This window comes from Setaria viridis, chromosome 2 (assembly GCF_005286985.2).
Source record: "Setaria viridis chromosome 2, Setaria_viridis_v4.0, whole genome shotgun sequence".
Lineage (NCBI taxonomy): Eukaryota > Viridiplantae > Streptophyta > Magnoliopsida > Poales > Poaceae > Setaria > Setaria viridis.
In genome coordinates, this window is record NC_048264.2 from 35,010,073 (window position 1) to 35,034,507 (window position 24,435).

At 44.6% G+C, this 24,435-nt stretch overlaps 2 protein-coding genes across 2 annotated transcripts; one reads left to right on the forward strand and one right to left on the reverse strand.

Annotated features, from left to right (window-relative positions):
• Positions 1–1,472: 1,472 nt before the first annotated feature.
• LOC117845673 (calcium-transporting ATPase 5, plasma membrane-type) lies at positions 1,473–19,633 on the forward strand. Its single transcript, XM_072291479.1, has 30 exons — positions 1,473–2,515; positions 2,988–3,103; positions 3,202–3,333; positions 3,660–3,749; positions 3,886–3,955; positions 4,407–4,477; positions 4,546–4,629; positions 4,716–4,793; positions 4,871–4,942; positions 5,150–5,233; positions 5,357–5,439; positions 5,547–5,655; positions 5,739–5,794; positions 5,875–5,917; positions 6,013–6,096; positions 6,361–6,498; positions 6,667–6,732; positions 6,809–6,907; positions 7,349–7,459; positions 7,540–7,704; positions 8,324–8,383; positions 8,638–8,802; positions 9,007–9,303; positions 9,630–9,767; positions 17,507–17,770; positions 17,856–17,990; positions 18,216–18,323; positions 18,389–18,480; positions 18,864–18,964; positions 19,075–19,633. Exons 1-30 carry the CDS (start codon positions 2,440–2,442, stop codon positions 19,098–19,100), a joined length of 3,213 nt encoding a protein of 1,070 aa, XP_072147580.1. The 5' UTR covers positions 1,473–2,439; the 3' UTR covers positions 19,101–19,633.
• Positions 19,634–19,894: 261 nt separating this feature from the next.
• LOC117845674 (protein MANNAN SYNTHESIS-RELATED 1) lies at positions 19,895–22,998 on the reverse strand. The gene is made up of 6 exons (XM_034726737.2): positions 22,714–22,998; positions 21,760–21,904; positions 21,593–21,660; positions 21,387–21,472; positions 20,624–21,206; positions 19,895–20,383 (listed from the first exon to the last, which is right to left on the reverse strand). Exons 1-6 carry the CDS (start codon positions 22,819–22,821, stop codon positions 20,111–20,113), a joined length of 1,263 nt encoding a protein of 420 aa, XP_034582628.1. The 5' UTR covers positions 22,822–22,998; the 3' UTR covers positions 19,895–20,110.
• Positions 22,999–24,435: the final 1,437 nt, after the last annotated feature.

A 24,435-nucleotide genomic window follows, 5' to 3' on the forward strand; every position in this document is an offset into this window, starting at 1 on the left:
GGAAAAAAAAAGGCAGTTCTCTGTTGTTCATGGATTTCGCATGGGCGCATGGTTTCTTGTAAGGTGACAGAGAAGTGTCAAAACTGCGCATGTGATTCTTGTCTGTCATTGAGGACTCCCAGGAGTAGGAAGGAAGACATTAAGAGAGAAGGAATGACCGAGCAATACATCATTTTGACATTTGGAAGGTGAGGAGCAAGGACTGCTTTGTCCCTGCATTTTTTTTTACAAAGAACAGAAGAACCAAGAACTAAAATTGGGGATAAAAGAGTCATCCATACAACTAGAGATGGCAATGGGTACCCGAAACCCGAGTACCCGACAGGTTTTGCTCGATAAGAAGGCGGGTATGGAAACATATCTCTACCCGGGGTACACTAATGGGCAATATCATCTACCCATCAGGTAAGCCGGTGCAGGTGCGGGTACATACTACCTATAACTGCATACCTGTGGGTAAAATATACCCGTCTACAATATGTGATAAACTCATAAACTTCACATTGATAGTGAAGGATAACTTAATATTGATACCTAACTAATAATTTATGCTTTATTAGACTATTAATTGGTTAAGAATTTATATTTATCTTTTTTATTTACTCAAATTTGTTGATGTATGCGCTTTCTCATGTGTTATGTTCACGATCCTATTAGATTACAACAGGTATGCTATCAGGTACGGGTTATCCGATGGGAAAAACCCGCACGGGTGTGGGTATGGGTTTTTTTAGCAGGTAGAAATAGAGTTGGTGGGTGCGGGTATGGAATGGTATTATCCAGCGAGTACCTGTTGCCATCTCTACATGCAACCTTTTCAAATAGTTCCATTGAATGTCTCGACCCTTTTTCTTTTGCGATTTTGCAAGAAAAATGGTAGATATTCAATTAGAGTGTAGTACGTCGTCCCTAGTTATACTCCTCCATGCTCCATTTTGCAACCAAGGACGAGGCTTTCTTCCCATTTCAAATCTCCGGAATTCGGCCCTTTCCAACACTGACCTGTGGGCCATCCTGATCGGCCCCGAGCTGTCAGCCACTGCCACAGCTACCCTCGTCGCCGACGTGTGGGCCAATAAACAGATCCGTCCCCACATGTCAGTCCGCGCCAGCCGTCAGCAGTCAACATCTTCGTCGAACCTTCCCTCGCGCGCTCCCCCGGTCGCTACGGCTCCCCGATAAAACAGCGGAAAACCCGCGCGCACGCAGACTGACACACTCACTCACACCGGAAGAGAGGGCCTGGAGGCGTGATCGGAGGCGAAGGAGAATCGGTTGGAACGCACGCGAAATCCGAGGTGAGGCGATCGCCGGCTCGCCGCCGTCCCGGTATCTCGATCCTTCCAGAATGAATGGCCGTTCTGAATTCTGATCGGCCTGTGCTTGCTGCTAGCAGGTTGCCCAGTGATCGGTGCCTCGGCGTCGTCAGTCAATCCTGCAAAGGCTGTTGCTGATGGCCTCAGGGACGGGGAGCTCGCCGCCGCCGGAGATCGGCGCCCCAGTGGTGGAGGCGGCGGTGGCGGAGGAAGAGCAGGCGGTGGAGGGAGAGGACGCGTTCGATATACCCAGTAAGAATGCGTCGCACGATCGCCTGCGACGGTGGAGGGTATGGTGTCTCTCGATCAATATAGATTGATTCAAATTTAACTCTTGTTGTGAGATGGGTATGAAATTTCCCTACGATTCAACTGAAATGGGCTGTGGTTGGTAGATGCCGCGGTAGATGATGATCAAAATCAACAGTTTGTTCATCCTTGTATCACCAGTTTATCACATCGTATTGTCGTGGTGCTTGAGAAGTTCTTTCTGTGTCTAGTCCATTCTTTCGTGGGACTCTTGGTTTGCGTAGCAAAAGTCACCATTTTTGTGTTTAATTTATTTTCTGCTTTGTGATGGTCTTCACTGAATTAAAGAGTTCTTATGGATGAATGCTGGGTGCTGATGGAAGGATCAATTTTTACAAGTCTTTAGGTACCCACCTCGAGGTCGAAACATTACCTTGAAGCTTATGGGCTGCCTCCCTTGAATTAAGTACAACGATGGTATACTGCAGTCTAGATATTCCAGTATGTACGCACATGGCCGATAGCAGGAAAGTTTGTTGGCTATATGATTTTCCTTGAATATAGTGACACATTTTTACTCATAAATTTAAGGGGAAAATTAGTAAAGTTTGTTGCATCCTTTGATAGGAGGTGATACTTCTGACTGCGTGTTCTCTTACAGAGAGTTGATGCGTGTTACTTGGAATGATCTTTTCTCTCTTCATTTCAGCAAGCAGCTTTGGTCCTCAATGCTTCCCGTCATTTTAGATATACTCTAGACCTGGAACTGGAGGAAGAGAAAGAGAACTTAAAAAGAATGATACGAACTCATGCACAAGTGATACGAGTAATATCTCATTGGCTAGTTGAAAGAACATTTTCTTTTCTGAAGTAAATGTATTGTTCATTCCAAGTCTGGATTCTTCAGGCAGTATTTCTTTTCAAGGAGGCTGGCCAGAAGAATCTAGGAGGTACTACTTTCAACATACTACTCCTATGCTTGATGGAAGATTCCACCATCCTTAAAAATGGTCATTTAACAAGGGAAAATTTCATGTAAATGGTGACACGACAATGGACAGCGGATCACAATATAACTTACCATTGTAATGAATTTTATCTGTTCCATTTGGTATTAATTGTTATTTCTTATATTTCATATGTTAAATTAAATTTGCTAAGGCTCACTCATCTTAGTGACCCCTCAGTTTCCTACCAGCTACCTCTTGCACATTTTCCTGATTATATGGCCGTCTATGTCATATTTATTCATGTGCTAGTAATTGCTTTGTCACAACATAGGTTACATAGAACCATAACATTTTTATCATCATATAATCTGGGTGCTCTTAATTAAATATATCTTCTCTCTTATTTCTTTTCTTTTTTGAATTTATTTTCGCTAATGCAACCGTGATGTTTTCAATGCTTTTATGTAAGCAGAATCTTACACTAGCATAAAACTTGAGACACTCTCTCAGAGATTTCGAGTTGATCTGAAAAAACTCACGATGCTGAACAGAGACCATGATGCCATTATTTTTCAGGAGGTTGGAGGGGTAGGTTCAATTGAAAATGTACTTGAATTTGTATCTTATTTTCCCACTTGCCATTCTGCAATTTGATGGTATGTTTCTTACAAAATTATCCCATTTAGGTTAGGGGGCTTTCAGATTTACTAAAGAGTAGCTTAGACAAAGGAGTAAGTCCAGATGAGGAGGAATTGTTGCTGAGGAGAGATATTTTTGGGGCAAACACATATCCTCACAAGAAAAGAAGAAGCATATGGGTACACAGTTTCCTAAGCTATATCTTATTTTCTAGTGCAGATTGCTATCCTCTGTTTTGGAAAAACTAACCTTAGTTCAGTTGTTCTACAGGGCTGTCTTATTTTCCTATGTTCCTTTTTATTCTGCCACCGAGATAGGATATTGATTATATTGTGGAAAAAGTAGAGATGTAATACTTCTAAATTTACATGTGTTATTTGCAAAACGAAAATTTATAACAAAAATGCGCATCAAATGATATTTTATTCTTCACTGGCATTTCATTGCTTGAAATATAAGCAGCCTGTGTCTTCAAACTTAATATATATTATTTTCTTATTTGCAGCGTTTTGTATTTGAAGCTTGTCAGGATTTAACTCTTGTTATTCTAATGGTAGCTGCTGCTATATCGTTATCACTAGGCATGGCAACAGAGGTACTTTTATGACACACTGATGATCGTTTCTCCTCTAAAAGGACAGTTATTTTGCCTTATCATCCATTTGGGAAGTAATTTTGATTAATACTTAGGCTGTTTTGGAACCATGATTATGTCCGTTTCCACGATTTAGGGTGTGAAAGATGGATGGTATGATGGTGGAAGCATATTTTTTGCTGTTTTTCTTGTGATATTCGTTACAGGTAAAAGTTCTGTTTTATAGTTTGCCCCCTCCCTCCTTTCACTGTTAGTCATGCACAAACTAGTTCATCGATAGGCTTAAGAGCTTTTCTTTTTCAAATGAAATGGTCCTGCTGGGTTTCAAGCTCATGAGTCAGGACCTCCTACTCTGCAAATGTATGAGTACACCTACCCTTGCCGTGCATTGGTATTGTAATTGGACCACTATTTTCACTCTTCTTAATACAATGACACGCGGTTCTCATGTGTGTTCAAGAAAAAAGTACAAATTTGAATGTTGTGCACTAGCTTTTTCACCAAATATCTTAAGGTTTTAGGGGAAGGCTATCAAACTTCTCGTATGTGAACAATTTTACTTAAACATGGTTATGTTCTGTTTTTTTATTATTTCCCTCCTGTTACAGTGCCATGAGTCTATCATGTTCTAATGCTTTATCTCTTCACAACTCTTAGCTACCAGTGACTATAGGCAATCTCTTCAGTTTCAACATCTGAACGAGGAGAAACAGAACATACAAGTTGAGGTATGTGTGCAATCATTTTAGATATTAGTTCTGGATACAGCTAATGACTTATTGTGACCTATGATTAGGTCATCAGAGGTGGTAAAAGAATAGGAGCTTCGATATTTGACCTTGTTGTCGGTGATGTGGTTCCGCTCAAAATTGGCGACCAAGTAATACCTCATATATTTCGTTCTGCCTACATCTGAGTTCCTTCTTCCTTCCTCCCTCTGATGTGGTTATGTGCATTCATCTTTAGGTTCCTGCAGACGGTATACTGATATCTGGCTATTCTCTTGCAATTGATGAATCCAGTATGACTGGGGAATCCAAAATTGTGAGTGTTGATAAAAAAACTTTATTTGTTTCCTAAAATCTGCCTTACAAAATTTCACTACTATAAATCATGATCAGGTTCATAAGGACCAAAGGGCCCCTTTCTTGATGTCTGGCTGTAAGGTTGCATATGGTTATGGCTCTATGCTGGTGAGCCCCACTCTATTTTTTGAGCACTTGCTGAGTATAACTTAGTTGAGTCTTTCAAAGTGTAGATGATGAGCTGAGTGTGTTGCTTTCTTATTTACAGGCTTTCTTGTACAATATTACATGTATTGGTTGCTACTACTTCATTTATTCTGACAATTCATACTGAACACTAACATAATCTTTGTGCAATTGCTATCAAACACAAAGGTAACTGGTGTCGGTACCAATACTGAATGGGGTATGCTGATGGCTAACCTTTCAGAGGATGTTGGTGAAGAAACCCCATTACAGGTTAGTTTCTTAAGTTGCCTTTTGAGAAGGGATGTTGATTTATTATGTTATGGATTGTATATGTAGTATGAATCTGTATTGACTCAATTTGGATGATCCATGCTTCCATTTGCACTGACATAGGTTCGTTTGAATGGTGTCGCTACTCTTATTGGTATTGTGGGATTAACGGTTGCCGGTGCTGTTCTAGTTGTGCTTTGGATAAGGTTTGTTTGAGACTTAGTTGCTATGGCCATATGGTATACTTCACACAGTTATGCGGTAGTTCCAAGATATATTTCTTACAAGGCCCTCCTTTTTTCTTAAACTGCAGATATTTTACTGGACGTACCAAAAATTCAGATGGGACTACTCAATTTTTGGCTGGAACAACTGGTGTAAAACAGGGATTTATGGGGGCAATTAGAATTTTAACAATCGCAGTATGTATCGATAGCTAGTTTTTTGGGTTATCATAAGACTGTCAGCTTTTACAATTTTACCTGATTGTGCCCTTTTTTTATAGGTGACTATCGTGGTTGTTGCTGTGCCTGAAGGACTTCCTTTAGCAGTAACATTGACGTATGGATTGTTTATATTTCATACAAGTTAAATTATTGTTTTTAGGTACATTACACTGCTGTCGCTTCATTTGGTTTCAGCCTTGCATATTCAATGAGGAAGATGATGCGAGACAAGGCTCTGGTAAAACCTTCAGATAGATTTACAAAGCAAGCCTTTTTATATGGTACTATATATCCTTTTGTATCATTATGGATTTTTCATGATATTTTATTCAGGTGAGACGACTATCATCTTGTGAAACAATGGGATCAGCAACCACTATTTGCAGTGACAAAACTGGAACTCTTACCATGAATAAGGTTGGTGAAGTCAATATGCACTCACTACAAAAATGCCGTTTGTTATTCCCATGATGCTTGGAGAATAATGTGCTGTACAGGATGGTGCTACTTCATGTTTATTTCAATTAAATCCTAGAAATCATGAATTGTTACTAGTTCCAAGAGCATGTGTTCTTATACTTGTACTCTTGTGCTTAACTGTGAAGCCCGTGATGGCATAAAGTCACTGACACCTTAAATTCATCTATTTTTTTTGGCACCTTGTTTTTATTTATCTTCTAGATGACAGTTGTTGAAGCATATTTGGGTGGAACAAAATTGGATCCTTGTTATAATGCTGGCATGATGTGTACCAGTGTGACAGCTCTACTTATTGAAGGAATTGCACACAACACAGACGGGACTGTGTTTATGCCAGAGGTAATAATTCTATATTCCTCTGTACTGTTTGCATAATTTAGTTGATACGTTAGATTGACATCTATCTGTTAAGTTTTATTTATATGAATCACATGACATTGATCCTCTGATGTTCCCATAGCATGGCAAACAATTGAATCCATGTTAGAATGGCTTTCCTATCTGTAGGATGGAGGGGCTGCTGAAGTTACTGGTTCACCAACTGAAAAAGCAATTCTTTCTTGGGGCCTTATGGTACTATGTATTCACTCATTTATTTAGAGTTATTTCCTCCAAGTTCGTTTTTTGATCTGGCAATTTACTTGTATAGATTGGGATGGATTTCAAGAACGTGAGATCAAAATCTTCAATTCTTCATGTCCTCCCATTTAATTCAGAGAAGAAGCGTGGTGGTGTTGCAGTGCAGGTGGTAAGCTTCTTCTGGTGTACTAATAAGTTGTGAACGGAATAATCTCGTGTTGAACAAGAAATAATCATGTCTGAACTTGATTATTTCTAGTGGAACTAATGAGGCCATAAAACTAAGTACTTGGCTCCGTGCACATTTGAACTTTTCAATCAAATTGTGTACAGTTCTTGACCAGATTTCCAGATCTCATTATTATTCTTATGCTGAAAAAATATTATCCAAGTGTTTGTTGGATAATCTGTCACATTTTCATCTGTCCCTGACAACATTGGTGTTTCTTTTCTTTCTGTTTTTAGGTCTTCTTTAGAAGTAAAGATGCTGCTATACTGAAGTTCTATAACATGAATGCTTGTCTTGATGACAAAATTTGTTTCGTGATAATCTTTCCTCGTCCCTTTTAGATTTACCTCATTGATCTTTTATTTGTGCACCTATCTGCAGTCAGATACTGAGGTTCACATCCATTGGAAAGGGGCAGCTGAGCTACTATTAGAATCTTGCAGAAGCTGGCTTTCTACTGATGGTTCAGTTCTGCCAATGAGTTCTGGCAAGGTAAATATGAGCCAGCCTTTTTAGTTCGTTCTGTACTTCTGATTACTGAAGTACTAGTAATTTTAAAGTATTCTTTTCAGCATAGCGAGATCAAGAAATCAATTGATGATATGGCAATGAGTTCACTGCGTTGCATCGCTTTTGCTTATTGCCCTTGGGAGCCTAAAATGGTCCCAACTGAATCTCTAGACAAGTGGAAGTTACCTGAGGATGATCTCACTCTTATTGGAGTGGTCGGGATAAAGGTAGATTCTTCTGAGCCTATGTCTATTTATACCACTCCTGAGTATTTGAAGACTTTGATATTACATCTGCACTTTTTTTAAAAAAATTTCTTTCCACTGTTTAAAATTTAGCAATCCATGCTCTTTACACTAGCAAACAAATGTTCAGTTCCATGTTGCTAGCTGCATGTTTTTTTAACAGAGTTCTCATGTCCCATGAGTATAATGAGAAGCTATTAAGAGTATAATGATGCAGAAACTTGCTTAAATTCAGTAATCCATGCTCTTTACGTGATACAACTTCAACTAGCAAGGAAATGTTCAGTTCCATGTCATTAGCTGCATGTTTTCCAACATCATTCTCAAGTCCCATAAGTATAATGAGAATCCGCTCGCTGCATGTTTTTCTACACCATTCTCAAGTCCAAATGTCCCATGAGTATAATGAGAAGCTATTAAGAGTATAATGATGCAGAAACTTATTCTTGATGTCGTGTTTAGATATTCTGTGAAGTAACTCCTTTTGTTTATTAGCTTCTGCAGGAACATATTCAGCTCATATGTATTTGTCCATAAATTATAATTTCCTCGTGATTGAATTCAATATTCACCCTTCTATTAAGAGCTTCTTCTACTGTAGGATCCCTGTCGACCAGGTGTGAGGAGTGCTGTACAATTATGCAGTATTGCAGGTGTAAAGGTTTGTTTTCATCTGTACTCATTTAGTCATTTATGTTCTACTCTGTACCTTTCTATGTCCCATGCATCTTCTGTATTTAAGCTTCTCATTCTGGTCTAAGTTTATATTGGTTAATCTAGATCATGAATCATGATCTGTACTTAACATGTGCAAACGTTTATCCATTTTATGAACATAATTTGTTTCTCACAACTTTTAATGATTTATTTTTAATGCTGTTTGTTCTCATATATATTTTTTTTTCTTTTTTTAAGGTACGCATGGTCACAGGAGATAATGTTGAAACAGCAAAAGCCATAGCTTTGGAGTGTGGAATATTAGATACAAAAGATGCTGCTTCAGAACCTAGCGTAATTGAGGGAAAAGTGTTCCGTGAGATGTCTGAAGCTGCACGAGAAGAAATCGCTGACAAAATTACAGTAAATCTCCATTGATCTCTCACTCCAGTACTTTAGATTTTAGGACTTTATATGCCAGAATAAATGACATATACATTAGGCATTAGTTGGGCAAAAACAAAAAAAAAACTAGTTGATTAGTTGGACATAATATAAAACTCATTGACGACATAAAGTACCTTTGAATTTTCTAGTATCAGTCACTCAACCAACTCTCTGTTTCAGGTAATGGGAAGATCTTCTCCCAATGACAAACTTCTGCTCGTTCAATGTTTGAAAAGAAAAGGTCATGTTGTAGCTGTTACTGGTGATGGCACCAATGATGCTCCTGCATTGCATGAGGCCAGTCTGCAACTTTATCATTTCTATAATAGTGTCAATCTACAGTATCTTTCTCCTGATCCTGAACTTTTTGTCATACAGGCTGATATAGGTCTTTCAATGGGTATCTCAGGAACAGAAGTTGCTAAGGAAAGCTCGGACATTATAATCTTGGATGATAATTTCACCTCTGTAGTCAAGGTTGTCTTCTCTAACTTGAAAGCATAACGCATTCTAACAAAGGCTTGACTTGTCTTAGTATTACTATCATCACAGCATGCATTATGCCTTTTTTGGCATCACAGTTTGCCAATGTGGCATGGTGTGAAATCACGAAATCACTTGGTCGTATCTCTTGTAATCTTGTTGTTAGTTGGCATATGAATTAATAGAATATGTTAAAGCTTTATACTTACTGTATTTTGAGGCCCATACCCCCCAAAGATTCTAGTTGATTTTGACGGTTATTTGTAACTTTTGTCTAGACAATAGAATATGAAAGTTTATTTCCAAATTCTCTTTTGCAGGTTGTTCGATGGGGCCGGTCTGTTTATGCAAATATTCAAAAATTCATCCAGTTCCAACTTACTGTTAATGTTGCTGCCCTAGTGATAAATGTGGTTGCTGCTGTGTCCTCAGGGGATGTTCCTCTGAATGCCGTTGAGGTTCGGATTTTCCTCTTGATCTGTGCACAAGAATCTAGGATAAATCTTACTTTCAATTAATTTTCGTTCTCTTTCAGTTTTAGTCTTTATTTTCCTAATGGCCCCTTTGCGCAGTGTATGGTGACTGTTCTTTCCTTCAATTAATACAAAGGCGTGCAACTCTCCTTGGTGTTTGATCTTTTTAATTAATTTCTATATAACTATTTCACTTTTTTTTTCTCGAACGACGTAGGAGAGCTGCGTGTCATTTCATTAAGAGAGAAAAGAGAGTACAACAAGTCCGGTTAAGGACTAAAAGCCAAGCACTGAAGACACCCCCACACCCCTACGTAATGAAGCCTATAGACGCGCCACAACAACAAGCATGACCTCAACCAAAGATCCCCTGACCTAGGCTGTTGGGACCTGCGACCTCACTAGGAGTTCCTGGAGTTTAGTTGCCCCAGCCATGCCCCATATGCTAATCTCATCAGCCATTGTCTGGAGCAGCAAGGAGGTGCTTGGTCTAGCATTCTCAAAAACACATGAATTCCTGTGTTTCCAAACTTCCGAGGTAACCAGGATAATTAGCGAGTTAAGCCCTTTTCTTATCTCCTTAGGCACTGAGCGCAATGCCTTCCTCCACCCAACAGAAAAGCAGGCCTCAGAAGGTGAGGGTATCAGGGTTGTCAGATGTAGAGGTTGGAGGATCAAGGACCAAATCTGCCTTGTAAAAACACAGCCAACAAACAGATGCTGAATGGTTTCCTCCTTCTGATCACAAAAAGGACAGGCTTCATGGTGAGGCAATCCTCGCTTGGCAAGACGGTCTGCAGTCCAACATCTATTGTTGATGGCTAACCAAATGAAGAATTTGCAACGAAGGGGTGCCCAACTCTTCCAAATCCTCCTCCAGGGAGCAAATTTAATGGTTCCTACAAAGAAGGCAACATAGGCTGACTTGCTGCTGTAAATACCATTCTGTGTGAGTTTCCATCTGAGTTGATCTGGGACGTCTTGTTGCAGGACAACTCTCTCAACAAGGTCCCAAATCTGGAGATATTCCAATAAAACCTGAACTGAGAGTGCGCCTTTGATGTCAGCCACCCAACTTTGATTAACAAGAGCTTGGGCAACTGTCCTTCTAATTGTCCTTTTAGGGATGGCCTTGAACAGGTTGGGAGCCAACTCCTCGATAGTTTGACCATTAATCCACCTATCTTTCCAAAAAAGAGTGGAAACACCATTGCCCACAATATGGTCGACTGCTACCTTGAGGCATTATGAGGAACTTGAATTTGGAATCCAACCCAAGGCCGAGAAGGATCAGTTTTCTGAGCCCACAACTATCGGATACACAATGCGCAGCCAAGAGTTTCTAGATTAAGAATCCCCAATCCTCCATATTCCAGGGGCCGCTGAACTCTTTCCCAGGACACTAGGCAGTTACCACAATTGGCTTGTTCCTTACCTTTCCAAAGAAAACCTCTTCTCCTCTTGTCAATGGCTTTAAGCACCCACTTTGGCAAATCAAGAGCTATCAAGGAATAAATGGGAGTGACGGATAAAACTGCCCTAACCATTACCAACCGACCTACTCTGTTCATCAGAGATGCCTTCCAACCGGGCAAATGATCAGCCACTTTGTCAATCAAGGGAAAAAGCACTTCTTTGGTGGGCTTATGAATAGACAGAGGCAAACCAAGGTACGTGCATGGAAATTCCTTAATTGCACATGACAAGACTTCAGCAGTGATAAGCATTTCATCCTCTGAGCAGTGTATGGGAGAAACAGAACTTTTCACCAGATTAGTATGGAGGCCGGACGCGTGTCCAAACAGGTCAAGAATGCTTCTGATCACCTGCAGGTCAGTCCTCCCGGGCCTTAGGAAAATCACAGCATCATCAGCAAAACAGGAGACCCGATGTCGAGCTTGGTGGACAGCAAGTGGCTGAAGCAATCCCTCTCTTGCCCCGTACTCCACAAGAGAGTTTAGGACGTCCATGACTAGAATGAAGAGCATGGGGGAGAGAGGATCACCCTAACGAAGACCCTGACTATGAAGAATATATTCCCCTGGCTCCCCATTTACTAACACACGAGTGGACGAAGTTGACAAGATTAGACTTATCATGTCCCGCCATTTCTGCCCAAAACCCAACTGCCTCATAACTTCCAGGAGAAAGGACCATGAAACCGAGTCGAATGCTTTGGAAATATCCAGCTTGAGGAGAATATGGGCCTCTTTCTTCATGTGCAAGGATTTCACCATTTGTTGGACAAATAGGAAGTTGTCATGGATATTTCTTCCCCTGACAAAGGCACTCTGATTGCTGGAAACCATTGAGGGCAGCAGAGGGGCAAGCCGGTTGGCTAGAACTTTTGTTACTAATTTGGCAAAACTGTGAATCAAGCTGATAGGCTGATAATCCTTGACATGCAGAGCATCCATCTTTTTGGGTAGAAGTGTGATGAATGCAGAATTAAGCAGTCTAAATTTGAACACATGCCCTCGATGGATAGTATGAAATGCGGCCAGCAAATCCCCTTTGATAATACTCCAGCAGGACTTATAAAAATGACCAGTAAAACCATCTAGTCCCGGCGCTTTATCAAGGGGCAAATCCCTAACGGTTGCTCAGATTTCATCCTCAGTGAAAGGGTCATCAAGAGGAGAGAGATCCCTAGGCTGTAAGCCAATCTCATCGAAATCAATTGAGAAATTCCGCTCCTCTGCCGTACCAAGCAATTTATCATAAAAGTCCAGGACTGCTTCTTGTTTGTCTTCCAAGGAAGTAACCAGCCAGTCATCAACTTGTAACTTGGCAATAAAATTCTTCTTCTTTCTGAATCGAGCCTGCTGGTGGAAAAAAGCTATGTTTGCATCACCTTCCCGGAGGTAAAGGATTCTTGAATGTAGCCAGGCAATGGTTCGCTCAAGAGAGGCCAAACCAAGGCAGTGAAGCTTGAGCTTCTTGCGCAGCCATTCCTCACTAGCAGAGCTCGCGAGAGTCCCTTGCAATCTCAAGCCGATGAATAATCTCCTTGGCCATTTCCAGCTGCAACTTAATGTTCCCACTTTCCTTCGACCGCATTTTTGAAGACCTTTGCTAAGGCGCTGCAGCTTAAGAAAGAGTCGCTCAACTGCGCAATTAGATTGCACAGGAGCCTCCCAATTCTGCTGCACTGCTTCCAAAAAACCTGAAACCTTGGTCCAGAAGCTCTCAAAATGAAAACGTCGCTTGCCGGCTGTTTTAATCTTCAGCCCAAGAATTAGGGGGCAATGGTCAGACACTCCCGAAGCAGCACTTTGCATGATTGAATATGGGGTTATATCCTCCCATTCTGAGCAGCAGAACGCTCGATCAAGCCTTACAAGGGTGGGCGACCGTCTTTCATTTGACCAGGTGTATTTTCGACCTAACAGCGGTATTTCTTTGACCTCTGAGTCATCCAAAAAGCGTCGAAATCTACCCATCATGGCTCTGTCCAGATTATCATTGTTCTTGTCTGCTGCCAGGTAAATTAGATTAAAGTCACCTGCAAGCAACCATGGGCCATTGCACAGGCCCCTGATGTTTCTAAGCTCCTGCAAAAACAGTAACTTCTCTTCATCTTCTTGAGGGCTGTAAACTCCTGTGAACCACCAGTTACGGCCTTCCTGTTCAGAGAACAGAACTGAGACTGAAAATGAGTCTACCCGAGTAGCGATGGCTTGGCAGGCGTTGCTCTTCCAAGCAATCAGAACCCCGCCCCTAGTTCCATTAGCCGGTAAAGCAACAAATTTATCAAAGGACGAGCCAAAAACTGAGAGAAACAAGCGCTGATTCATAGACTCAACCTTAGTCTCTTGAAGGCAAACTATCTCAGCATTGCTCGAGAGTATGACATCCCTGACTTTGTTGCGCCTATCTTTTCTATTGAGTCCCCGCACATTCCAAATCAAAATTGAGGAAGGATTCATCTTCGGAAGCAAAAAGAGGCGACCAAACAAACAAACTAGAGGGAGGCAAGCAGGTCAGCAGAGCGTGCCTGCTCCCCCTCCTCCACTGTCCAGCCGAAGATTGCCGCTAGAGCCGAGACATGAGATTCAGACAGGAGCTGTCCTTAGAGCTTGCCATATTCATCCTGGGCAGCAACATCAATCTTCTCTTGCAGACCAAAACCAAGGCTCCCACTGGTCTCGAGTCCGGCGCATGCATAAAGGGGGCGGGACCCGAAGCAACAGGAGTTGAAGGCCCTGTCGCGCAATCCTCCGGGACGAGACTCGAAGCACCTTCAATGTACCGGGCCGGGTGTTGGTTCCCATCTTCTAAAATTTTAGTGACTAAGGAACTGTTTGGATACACCGTGTTAAACTTTAACAGGGTATTAAAGTTTAACACCTCAAATGGAGTGTTAAAATTCAACACATTGGGGTGTTTCCCTCCTCTCCTTTGCCCCTCTTGCTCGTCGAGGCTGCAGCGCTGGTTGGAGGCCGCCCGCCGCCGCCCGCCGCCCGCGCGAGGCCGCTTGCTAGCCGCGGGGGCCGGAGGGGAGGAGCAATGCGGACCGGCAGTGGCGGGCACAACGGCGGCGTGCGACGGGCCGACCGGCGGCGGCGGGCACAGGCGCACAGCAAAGGGAGCGCAGAGCGGCAGCACCGCACGCGGATCGGGGGAGGAAGATGGGGGGCAGCGGAGGAGAGAGAGGGGGCAACCAGGGGATATGTGAACTAGGGGACCACTTGTAACACCTTTAGCAAGTTTTAACACCCCCTCCATGTATTTATAAAAAATGGGGTGTTAAACTTCAACACAACTCTTTTAACACAACTGTTTGGCAGCCAATGTGTTAAAAAGGTGTTAAAAGGGGTGTTAAACTTTAACACCCCCTTCCCAAACAGAGCTAAAGGTGACTAAAAAGGGACTAAAGAGCCAAAGGTGACTAAAAAGGGACTAAAGAGCCAAACATCTTGACTAAAACTGACTAAAAACTTGAGGCTCCAAATCTTTTAATCCCTTCATCCCGTCCTAAAAGTGACTAAAACCGACTCCCACTACCTCTTATTTATTGTCCCCCCCTCTCTCTCACCTTTTAGGAGGGCAGCATGGTCCTGTAACCAAACAACCTTTAATCCATGGACTAAAGTGGGACTAAGGGGGTGTTTACTTCCACTTGCTAAACTTTAGTCGCTAAAAGTTGCTAAACTTTAGCAAAAGCTGTTTGGATACTCTTGCTAAAATGCATTTAATGAGCTATAAAAGGACCTATCTACCCTTATTAAAGGTGCTCAGGAGGGGGGAGATAAGCAATAAATGAGGGGTATATGTTGTCCAGCCCACCTTTTAGCAAGTTTTAGCAACCAAAAACTTGCTAAAGTGCTAAACTTTATCAACTCAACTTTAGCAAGTTTTAGCAAGGGTGTTTGGCAGTTTAGTAGCTAAAAGTTGCTAAACTTTAGCGTCTAAAGTTTAGCAAGGTGGACCTCTAAAACTTTTTAAAAGCTAAAAATTTTAGAAAGCTGCAACAGCCCAGTGTCACGCCCGCCGCCACAGCAGTAATTGCCATGGGGATCGAAGGGTTGGGGTCAGCATCGTCTCCTCCCGGTCTCGAGTCCGGCGCATGCGTAAAGGGGGCAGGACCCGAAGCAGCCGGAGTCGAAGGCCCAGTCATGCTTCCCTCCGGCTCCGGGACGGGACTCGAAGAGCCTTCAGTGCTAACCTCCTCGGTTCTTGGTGAGAATGACGCCGTGGCAGCTTGATGTGGGCCACAGTCTTCACCCGAAGCGGGGGCTCTGGGTCCCAGGCTGTCATGCATCGGGATCTGCGCTCCTCGACCCTCACCGGAGCAGTCAGCCGGCGGGGGAGGAGACGGCGATCGACGACGGCGCTGACGCCTTGGACCATGGCCATCACCCTCAGAGGAGGAAGACGAACCAGAGGCGCCCTCTCCCTCAGCTGGGAAGATGACAGCAGTAGAGATGCTGATGTTGTAGCAAAGACTTCTCTTGATCGGTGGCCACTCATCGTCTCCAGTGGGCGGCTCAACAATTTCCAGAACTTGGCCGATGGAATTGCTTCAGGTTGGGAACACTAGGCCAAGAGCTTGAAGGATGTCAAATCCGAACGATCCACCGTCTCAGGAAGAAGACGGAGTACCCAGCAGTGCTTGTTCAAGAGATGCTCAGCCGTCCTTAGATTCCATGCATGCTGTGGAACACCCCTTAGCGTCAAATTCACCAATACTCGAAAAGAACCAGCTTCAGCATGAGCTTGCCGTGACCAGCGTTTCAGGTGAAGTCTGAATGTCGGTGCTCTGATGGGTCTGCCATTCCCATAGACACGCGACGCTGTTTGCTCATCCGGCAGGACGAGCGGGAAGTCTTCAAGCTCCGCCGGCGTCAGGGAGGAGGAGCTAGCAAGCAGCTCGAATCGACTCACAAGCTCAGCCATCACCATTTCCTTTGAGATCGCCGCCCGCTGGTGATGACCGAGACGAAGAAAGCATGCCGGAGAGAGTCTTCGGCCCGGGTCATGTCACTCGACCAGTCAAGGACGCACCTCTCGACTGGTGGCGCGCCTATGCATGGTGAAGCAGTGGCCATGGACGGCGCCAAGGGCCCTGTGGGTTGAGAATCATCGTCGCCGCCACTGTCAGGGTCTTCAGTTCCCGCGGGTAGATGAGCGCCTGCGCCTGTTCCTTCTTCGTTGCCTCCCAGCGCCACCCGTGCCGCCGGTTTCTGTACCGGCAGTCGTATGCCGCCCTTGAACCTGGGCACACGACACCTCGATGGGAGCCGAGATGCGCCGCCAGACCGAGACTCTCCTTGGGGCAGAAGACGATCGGAACACCGCAGCGCGGCATCCAGACGACGCCGGTGCCCGGGCCGGAGGGGCTCCGTTCTCCCGGCGAGCCGGACAGCAGGACGAGCGATGCCTAGGCCACCGGCAACGAAAACAGCATGTTCGCGGATGGGCCGTGGAGAAACAGTTGAAGCACTTGTTCCTCAAATCCTCCGGGACCTGGCGGCGGCCTCCATGAACGGGGCGGCACATGCCAGAGCCGCGGCAACGTCGCCTCCGCTACACCATCTGGAATCCATCCGCATCCGGACCACGACTGGCCAAGCGGCCATGGTGTACCTCGGAGCGGATGGTGCCCACGATTACTGACCTGAGCTGGCATGGCGGGCGCGGCTGCTCCCTCACCGGCGGCCGGTCGACCGGCAAAGCAAAAGACTCCATGGACACCGCAGCAGCGGCCGAGTCGGCAGGGGCAAGCAGCACGTCGCGGTAGGAGGCCCTCCCAGTATGGAAACGTCCGAGGTGGGAGAGCCGTCGCTCCAGCGCTCCACCTTCAAGCGTCCCGCCGGCTTGAAAGGTTGCGCCAAAGGAGAGAGGGGAGAGAACGGGTAAGCCGACGCCGGGGGAAGGGGCTGGGAGGTTGACCGTGAGGAGTGCACGGCCTTGGTGGTGTCTGCCGGCTCCGGGGTGGACACCGGCGGGAGGGGAAACGATAGGAGCCATCTCCTCTCTCCTATTCCACTTTTTACAGGAGTAGTTTAGCTTGTCATGTGCATGAAAAGCATAATGAAAAATCCTTTCTGTTTATTAGAAAAAATTGTTACCGATTATTACAATAGATTGCTATTCTTTTTTAAAAAAATAGTAAACCAATTAATTTAGACCTTGCAGGAATTTTATTTGGTGCATTTCTTGCAAATTATGGCAAATTATGTTCAGTTTGTTTTCGTCTACTTAATGTACACCCTTGGCAGCTTCTTTGGGTCAACCTTATCATGGACACACTGGGAGCTCTTGCATTGGCAACTGAACCACCAACAGACAACCTAATGAAGAGGCGTCCTGTTGGCCGAAGGCATGGCACAGCATCCTTGATAGCTATGAGCACCTTTGTTTTGTGTACTCTGTTCTATTATGTAGTTAGGTGTTGTGCAAAAAGCAGTATTGATATACTTCTAATTTACTTCTGCAGGGAACCTCTTGTGACTAATGTTATGTGGAGAAACCTCTTTATCCAGGTCTCTTAGTTGCTCATCTTTATGTATTGAAGTATGTCCTGTTGAATGAGCTCGTATACATTTTCACATATTGATTTCATTGCAGGCTCTTTACCAGATAGCAGTTCTTCTCATCTTCAATTTTGATGGCAAAAGGATTCTGCGTTTACAGAATGAAAGTAGGGAGCATGCTGATAAAATGAAAAATACCTTTGTCTTTAATGCATTTGTCTTCTGCCAAGTAAGTTGGTTGCTCTCCAATTCAAGATTTCAGTAATAAGATTGTTGTCAATTTTTAGGCTATACGCTAGCTATATTTCTACTTTGTTATTTGGATATACCCCCTGTAAATTTATACCAAAGTCATTTGTGTTCTATAGCTTATTAGCGGCTTGGCAAGTGTTATATTATATCATGGTACGTATTCTTAATTGTTTTCCCATATCTGCTGTGCCATTTGTGTCAGATCTTCAATGAGTTTAATGCCCGTAAGCCTGAAGAGAAGAATGTCTTCAAGGAAGTTACAAACAACCACCTTTTCATGGGCATAGTGGGTGCAACTACTGTGCTTCAGGTAATATGCTATTTGAATGCTTTTACATGGTTTGACAGAGCGCAGGTATTAACACTCTCTAGCAGATATTGATAATTGAGTTCCTTGGGAAATTCTTCGATACTGCTAGACTGAATTGGAGACTATGGCTGCTGTCAGTTGCTATCGGTGCAGTGAGGTATGCAAGCATGCTACTTTTGTCTCACTCAAAATACCTACAGCGTGGCTTAGTGTTCCTTATGCCCAAGTATTATTTCTGGTTAATGTCAAACCAAACAGTTTGTAATGCTAACCTTGAAGAATGAATGCATAACTACAATGATGTTGAACGTTAACACATTTGCATCAACCTAAGTGTATAAACCTAGCTTGCAGTTATGTTCTCTGCTACGTCAGTGAACAACTAGAATACGCATGACTGCCGGCTAGAATCAACATATCCTTTACAGTACTCTTTCACAAGCTCTGAATCTGATTCGATGACAGCCCAATCATCCTCGGTTCATTTACGTCTCTCACTCATAACTACATTCTGATGATCCGTGCCCTTTTTCAATCCAGCTGGCCCCTCGCCTATCTTGGGAAATTCATTCCCGTGCCTGCCAGGCCTTTCCAAAGCTACTTCAAGCGGTGTTCTTGTCGTGGAAGAAGACCACACCAAGGTAATTCACGAGCGTATGTCTAAACCCCCGATCATTTGCCATTGATTATCTGCATTCACTCAGCAAGCTTACACTAGTCCCTGCCTGCATTATTGCATTGCACGTTGTAGATGAAGAGCAGGGCGTCAAGAGCTGAGGTTTAGCAGGGATGCTGGCAAGTGCAGCAAACCTGCAGCTGAACGGCGTTTAGGAAAAGGCCGTGGCGTTTGTCTGAACAGCATTTTCTGAAGCAGCTGCAGGCTGTGCTGTGCAACTACTACCCTTTCCATTCTTTGCAAATTTGTTGAAACTAGACCTACATTGCCCATGAATTTCCATCTAGTTGGCTTATTGGTTAGCTAGTTGTGTTGCGAACTGCAGTTGCTGTCCCCTCTAATTATGCTCGTTTGTCATTTCTATAGTCGGCCTCAGTGCAGCAATGCGATGCCTGATCAGGAACAATTAAGAATCGAGCACGCCAATGCCTGATCAGGAGAATATACTCACGATCCGGTCCCTGGGAGCCTAACAGGAATGTTCAACAAAGCAGGGTCTGAACTGCAAAACATCCCTCGTCAATCATCAGTTCATCACTCACGTCTTTACCGTTGCACGCAGTCATGCGCCACCACTGACTTGGTCAATGGCGGGACCGTGGCCTCCCCCACCTGGACCAAGCGGGCCAACAGCGGCATCGTTCTCCCGGGGCCCAACGCCCATGGCGCGACGCCAGTTCTGGGTCCGGCCGGGGACCACCTGCCGCCGTGCTTTGTTAGCTCAAACGTGCCCCCAGGGCCCAGGGCCGCCCAGTCGCCCACAGAACGCAATTGCCCGCCGTCGGCGTGAAGGCATCAACCTGCCGACGCAATGATTTCCATGAAAGAACAGGTAGAGCTCACGCATTTCACAGTTTCCGCAGCAACAGGTAGACCTCATGCTCATTTTACAGCATACTTGCAATTCTTTGCTCCTCGCTGTTATACCAAATTTCAATCCCCAAACAAGTAACCAACATACAACACACGACTAATTAATATTCCTCGTAACAAAACCTTAACTAGTGTACATCATGTCAACTCGAGGTACTTGTATATGCACCCAGAGCGCAGCACTGCCCAGCGGCTAGCTTCAGCCGATCTTCTTATTAGCGACGGTAGAAAAGCCATGCTAGCAGTAGCATTTGTATGCGAGGTGGTTCTTGCTGGAGATGTAAGTGGAGATGAAGTCTGAAGCCTGGGTCGAGGCGCTAGGGGAAGGCACGAGGATTTGGGTACGGCCCGACGCGATCCTCTTACCGGTCACGTGGCCATAGAACAGGCCGGCGATGGCTGGGACGAACACGTCGCTCTGGGAGCAGATCTCGAGGTCCAGAGCCCTCGCTAGGTCGGCGTTGCTGGCTTTCAGGAACTCGCCTTTGTTCTCAGCTGGTATTATGTCATCCTGTGGGAACACAAAACTGCACTAGTTAGTTTACCTGAAAAGAATAGTTGTGTTTGTTTTCCTATGCAATCTAAGACAAGCTTTTTTTTGTCTGTTAGCATAAACAGAATACGATTGACAGCTTTTATACCATGGTAAGGGAACAGGAGATTATCTCTCACTGTGTAGCATTTAGGAAGAAATGCTTGGGAGAAAACAAAATATAATTGACATTAATAAGACGCGGAGTAAGTTCCTTGCCTTGGTATAGGTGTTTGGAAATTCTTCCTTCAGATCATTGAGGCCTTTGTGCCACCAGGTCTCAGTCAAGTAGATGGTTGTATTAGCAGAGAAGCCAACACTCCTCAGGAAACCCAAAACCTCATCAGTGTTATAGCAGCCTTTTCTTCTAGCGCCTCTGGTTGTTTTGCAAGCCTTCTTTTCTAGCAAGTCGGTCCGCAAATCAATTGCCAAGACCTTCCCATCTGATTTCTTGCTTAATTCTTTAAGACCATCCAGCATTTTTCTGGCCACTTCAGAATATTCATGTTTCAATTCGAGGCCACTGAACATTGCAAGGCAAGCAGTCGCATCCAAGTCCTTGTTATTAGTCTCCCTCGGTCTTAAACTCACTGAGGAGAAAATGACCGCAAGTCTTAAGTAGTTGTTTGTTTGGAAGATGGGCTGGATGGTGTCCGTGATGAAGCTTTCAGTCACTCGGTTTGGTACTCTAATAAGTGCTGGCTTCTTAGCACTCACTTCATCAGGTAGTTCCTCTATTACTTCGACAACACCTTCCAAGTTTCTCATGAATTTATCCACATTGTACATGTCTTGGAATTTTCTGTTCATAAAACTTATGCCATTAGTTGAGATGGACAATAATGGTCACATTTATGAAAATAGTCGTGAATTCCTAGAGTAAAGGCTCATACTGTATGCACAAAATGTTGCAGCATTTACGTATCTGCAACAGGATTTATCTTAAGGAACTGAAAGTCATCTTCTTATCAAAGAAGCATACCTCTTGTTTCCTAATTCATTTCCTCTTATATCTGGAAGTACAAGTGTTGCACCTAGATACCTTGCAACAACCACAGCATCTGTGATCTGCATATGAAAATTGTGGAATGGTGTTCCATGAATTCAATCAAACAGAAAAGCAGACACATGGCTTTGTTTTTGCTTATATGAGAAATCATGCCAACAAGTTAAGAGTTAGAGGTTCACCTGTGAGATGTGATATTCTGGTCCCATAGTCAAGGAGAATGTCACGTAACCATTAGATGGTTGAGTTTCTACAGAAATCATATTAGTTAGTATCAGTAACCACTTTTTTTCAGGAAAAGATTCAGATCTGAAGAACTTATAAAATTTAAGAATGGATTATTACTTACTTGGACTTGGTATGGTCCAGCAAGGTTTAACCTCCTCATCAGCATCCATTAGGTTCTCAACTCCACCCGTATTGATATTGCTCATTTCAGCATTATCGTCAAGCTTCATTGTGTTAAACTCTGCACCTGTTGCCTCCAAGCCCAGCTGTTCACAAACATGGATTCCGGTTACAGCAAGCCTTGATCAGTTGAAAAGACAAATCCTCTCAATAACCCTGATCTATCAGATACTGATAATATCACTACATCAGCTCCCTAGTCTGCAAGATTATGCAGATAATTCAGCGGTTTGGCAAATTAGATGCAGCCGGTTAGTTGAGGACACCTTTTAGCTTTTCATTGTTGGAGAGACTGATGGAACTATCTTAAATCTTAAAATGCGATGTAGGATAGTGACTGTTTGCAAAGAGATTTAAGAATAATGACTTCCCCCTTTTGCTTTATATCCACCCAATTGGTGTTTTTCTTCTCAAGGATGTGGCCCACCATCAGGCTTTTTCCGGGGACGCTCCCGATAATGTGTTGTTTACAGATACCGAGATTCTGATTCCTTTGACTTAAGTACCTAATAACCTCGGGGCAACGTGCTAATGGACTGGAATTGAATAATATAAACCCTAGCTAAGCCCCAGAAGTCAAGGCCGCAGAACAGTGCGAGATCCCCCTTCAGTATTGGATCCCCAAATCACTTCAGATTTGCAAGAACTAAACCGAAATGGAAATCCTAATCACACGCCGCACTCCACACAGACCAGCAACGGGACCAATCGCCGCCATCCATGTCCCCTCACACAAACAACACGGATTATAGTAGAAGAAACAAAGTGCCTGATTCTCACTCACGGCGAAGTTGCCACGCAACCACCAAATCAAGAACCAGCAAGCTACCACCGGACCCCATGAGAGGAAATCGAGAGAGAGGGGAAGGGGAGATCCTTGGAGGAAGGGACGAACCTGGGGGCCGGGGGAGGAGAAGTGGTCGTGCTTGATCATGTTGCCGAGCATGACGAACATGGAGAGGGTGAGGAACCCCGCCACCACCTGCCGCGGGTCGACCGCCATTAGCGCGGAGCCTGAGCCGCGCCGGCTGGGGGAAGTGGAAACAGGGGGAGGGGAGTGGAGTGGAGTGGAGTGGAGTGGGGGAGCCGGGAGAAGAAGGCAAGGAGCGGGGCGACCACCGACAGGGAGCGCGAGATGGCGACAGTGCGAGGCAAGCACGGTCCGCACGCGGGGGTGCCGGCTCAGCGCTAGTAAAAGGTGGCTTTGGGTTCGGTTTGGCTTGGCTGGTGGCGGAGTAGCCGGCGGGTATCCCGGCGTGGCGAGGCCGGGGTGGACGATTTTGCTGCGGATTTTTGTTATTCTGAATCTGACAGGTGGGCCCTGAGGGTAGCAGTCACGGCTGTGATTTCTCCTCTCTTGTTGACTTGACCATGTGGATAAAATGCAGTACTACTTATACTGTGCTAGATTATTACTGGCTGAGCATGATTTTTGCAGTTTGGGATAAGAATGAGATCCGAGCATTAATATGCAAAGATGCTGAGATTAAACAATCTTGATTTGACAGTTTAAGTTGTAGTAAATGTAGTTCGTTCTCGAAGATAGAGTACTAAACAGCTGTAGCGCGGCTTATACAACGGTGGTGGCAAGTATGGCTCTATTGACGCGTACTGTAGCTGTACTTTTTGCCGTTTTGTTTGAGCATTGCTCTTTCTTACTGCGTAGGAAGAGAGGAGAAACTGGTCCCGGACTGAAAACAGAGAAGAGCCCCGGAAGGCCAGGACCAAAAGCACCCTCCGCGCGGCGCGCGCCGTCGGCCGTGGCATGCGCGCGCGCGCGATCCAGCACGCGCTACCCGCTCGTCCTCCCCCGTTGGGTTCGGCTTCGGTCACAGCAGTACAGCACGTGCCTCCGCGCCCTCGGGAGTCAACCGAGGACGAGCCAAGAGTGCGCAGCAACTGGCGCTGGGCGCACGAGCCGCCAGCGCGCGGTCGTCGCTGGCCCGTTGCTACGTCGCCGCTGGCCGCTGCTCCCGAGTCCCGACCCGACCTGGCGTGCTCTGTGCTCAGTCCGATCAATCAACACGCCAGAGTGCCAGACCATAGCATAGCACAACTCTGCCGATAAAGTTTCAGTCAGGTCATGCCTCGAGCGTTTTCTGCAGACCAGCAACGTGCATGCACCATTTGCGCATGATAAGGTGCAACAAAAATGCTACTTCTATAGATCAAAGCCAACAATTCTCCCCTAGTACGGCGGGGCAGTACCCAATAATACACAGCTCTGCCCAACTAACCACAGGCACAGAGGCATCTCTCTGCTCACACACAAACACTGCGTGCAGCCGAGGTGATTGCTGTAAAAAAGAAAAAGCAGCAGCAATAGTACAAGTGTACGACAAGCCACAATTCACACGTCGATCTGTTCAATTGAAAAAAAAAAAAAGGCACTCGGCCAGCAAACTTTGATGAATTCTCAATCGACGTGGATTTTACTGAGGTTATATCTTCAGCAATTCACTTTCAATGATATGTTTTCAAAGCTTTCCTTTCATGCACTTTGTGTTTGAACGCACATAATCATCAACCAGGAAAAAAAAACCACGCGACACATACCATTATTCTACCATTCACTCTTTCTTTGGCACCTTCAAGAGAGTGAACGCAGCGGTGACAA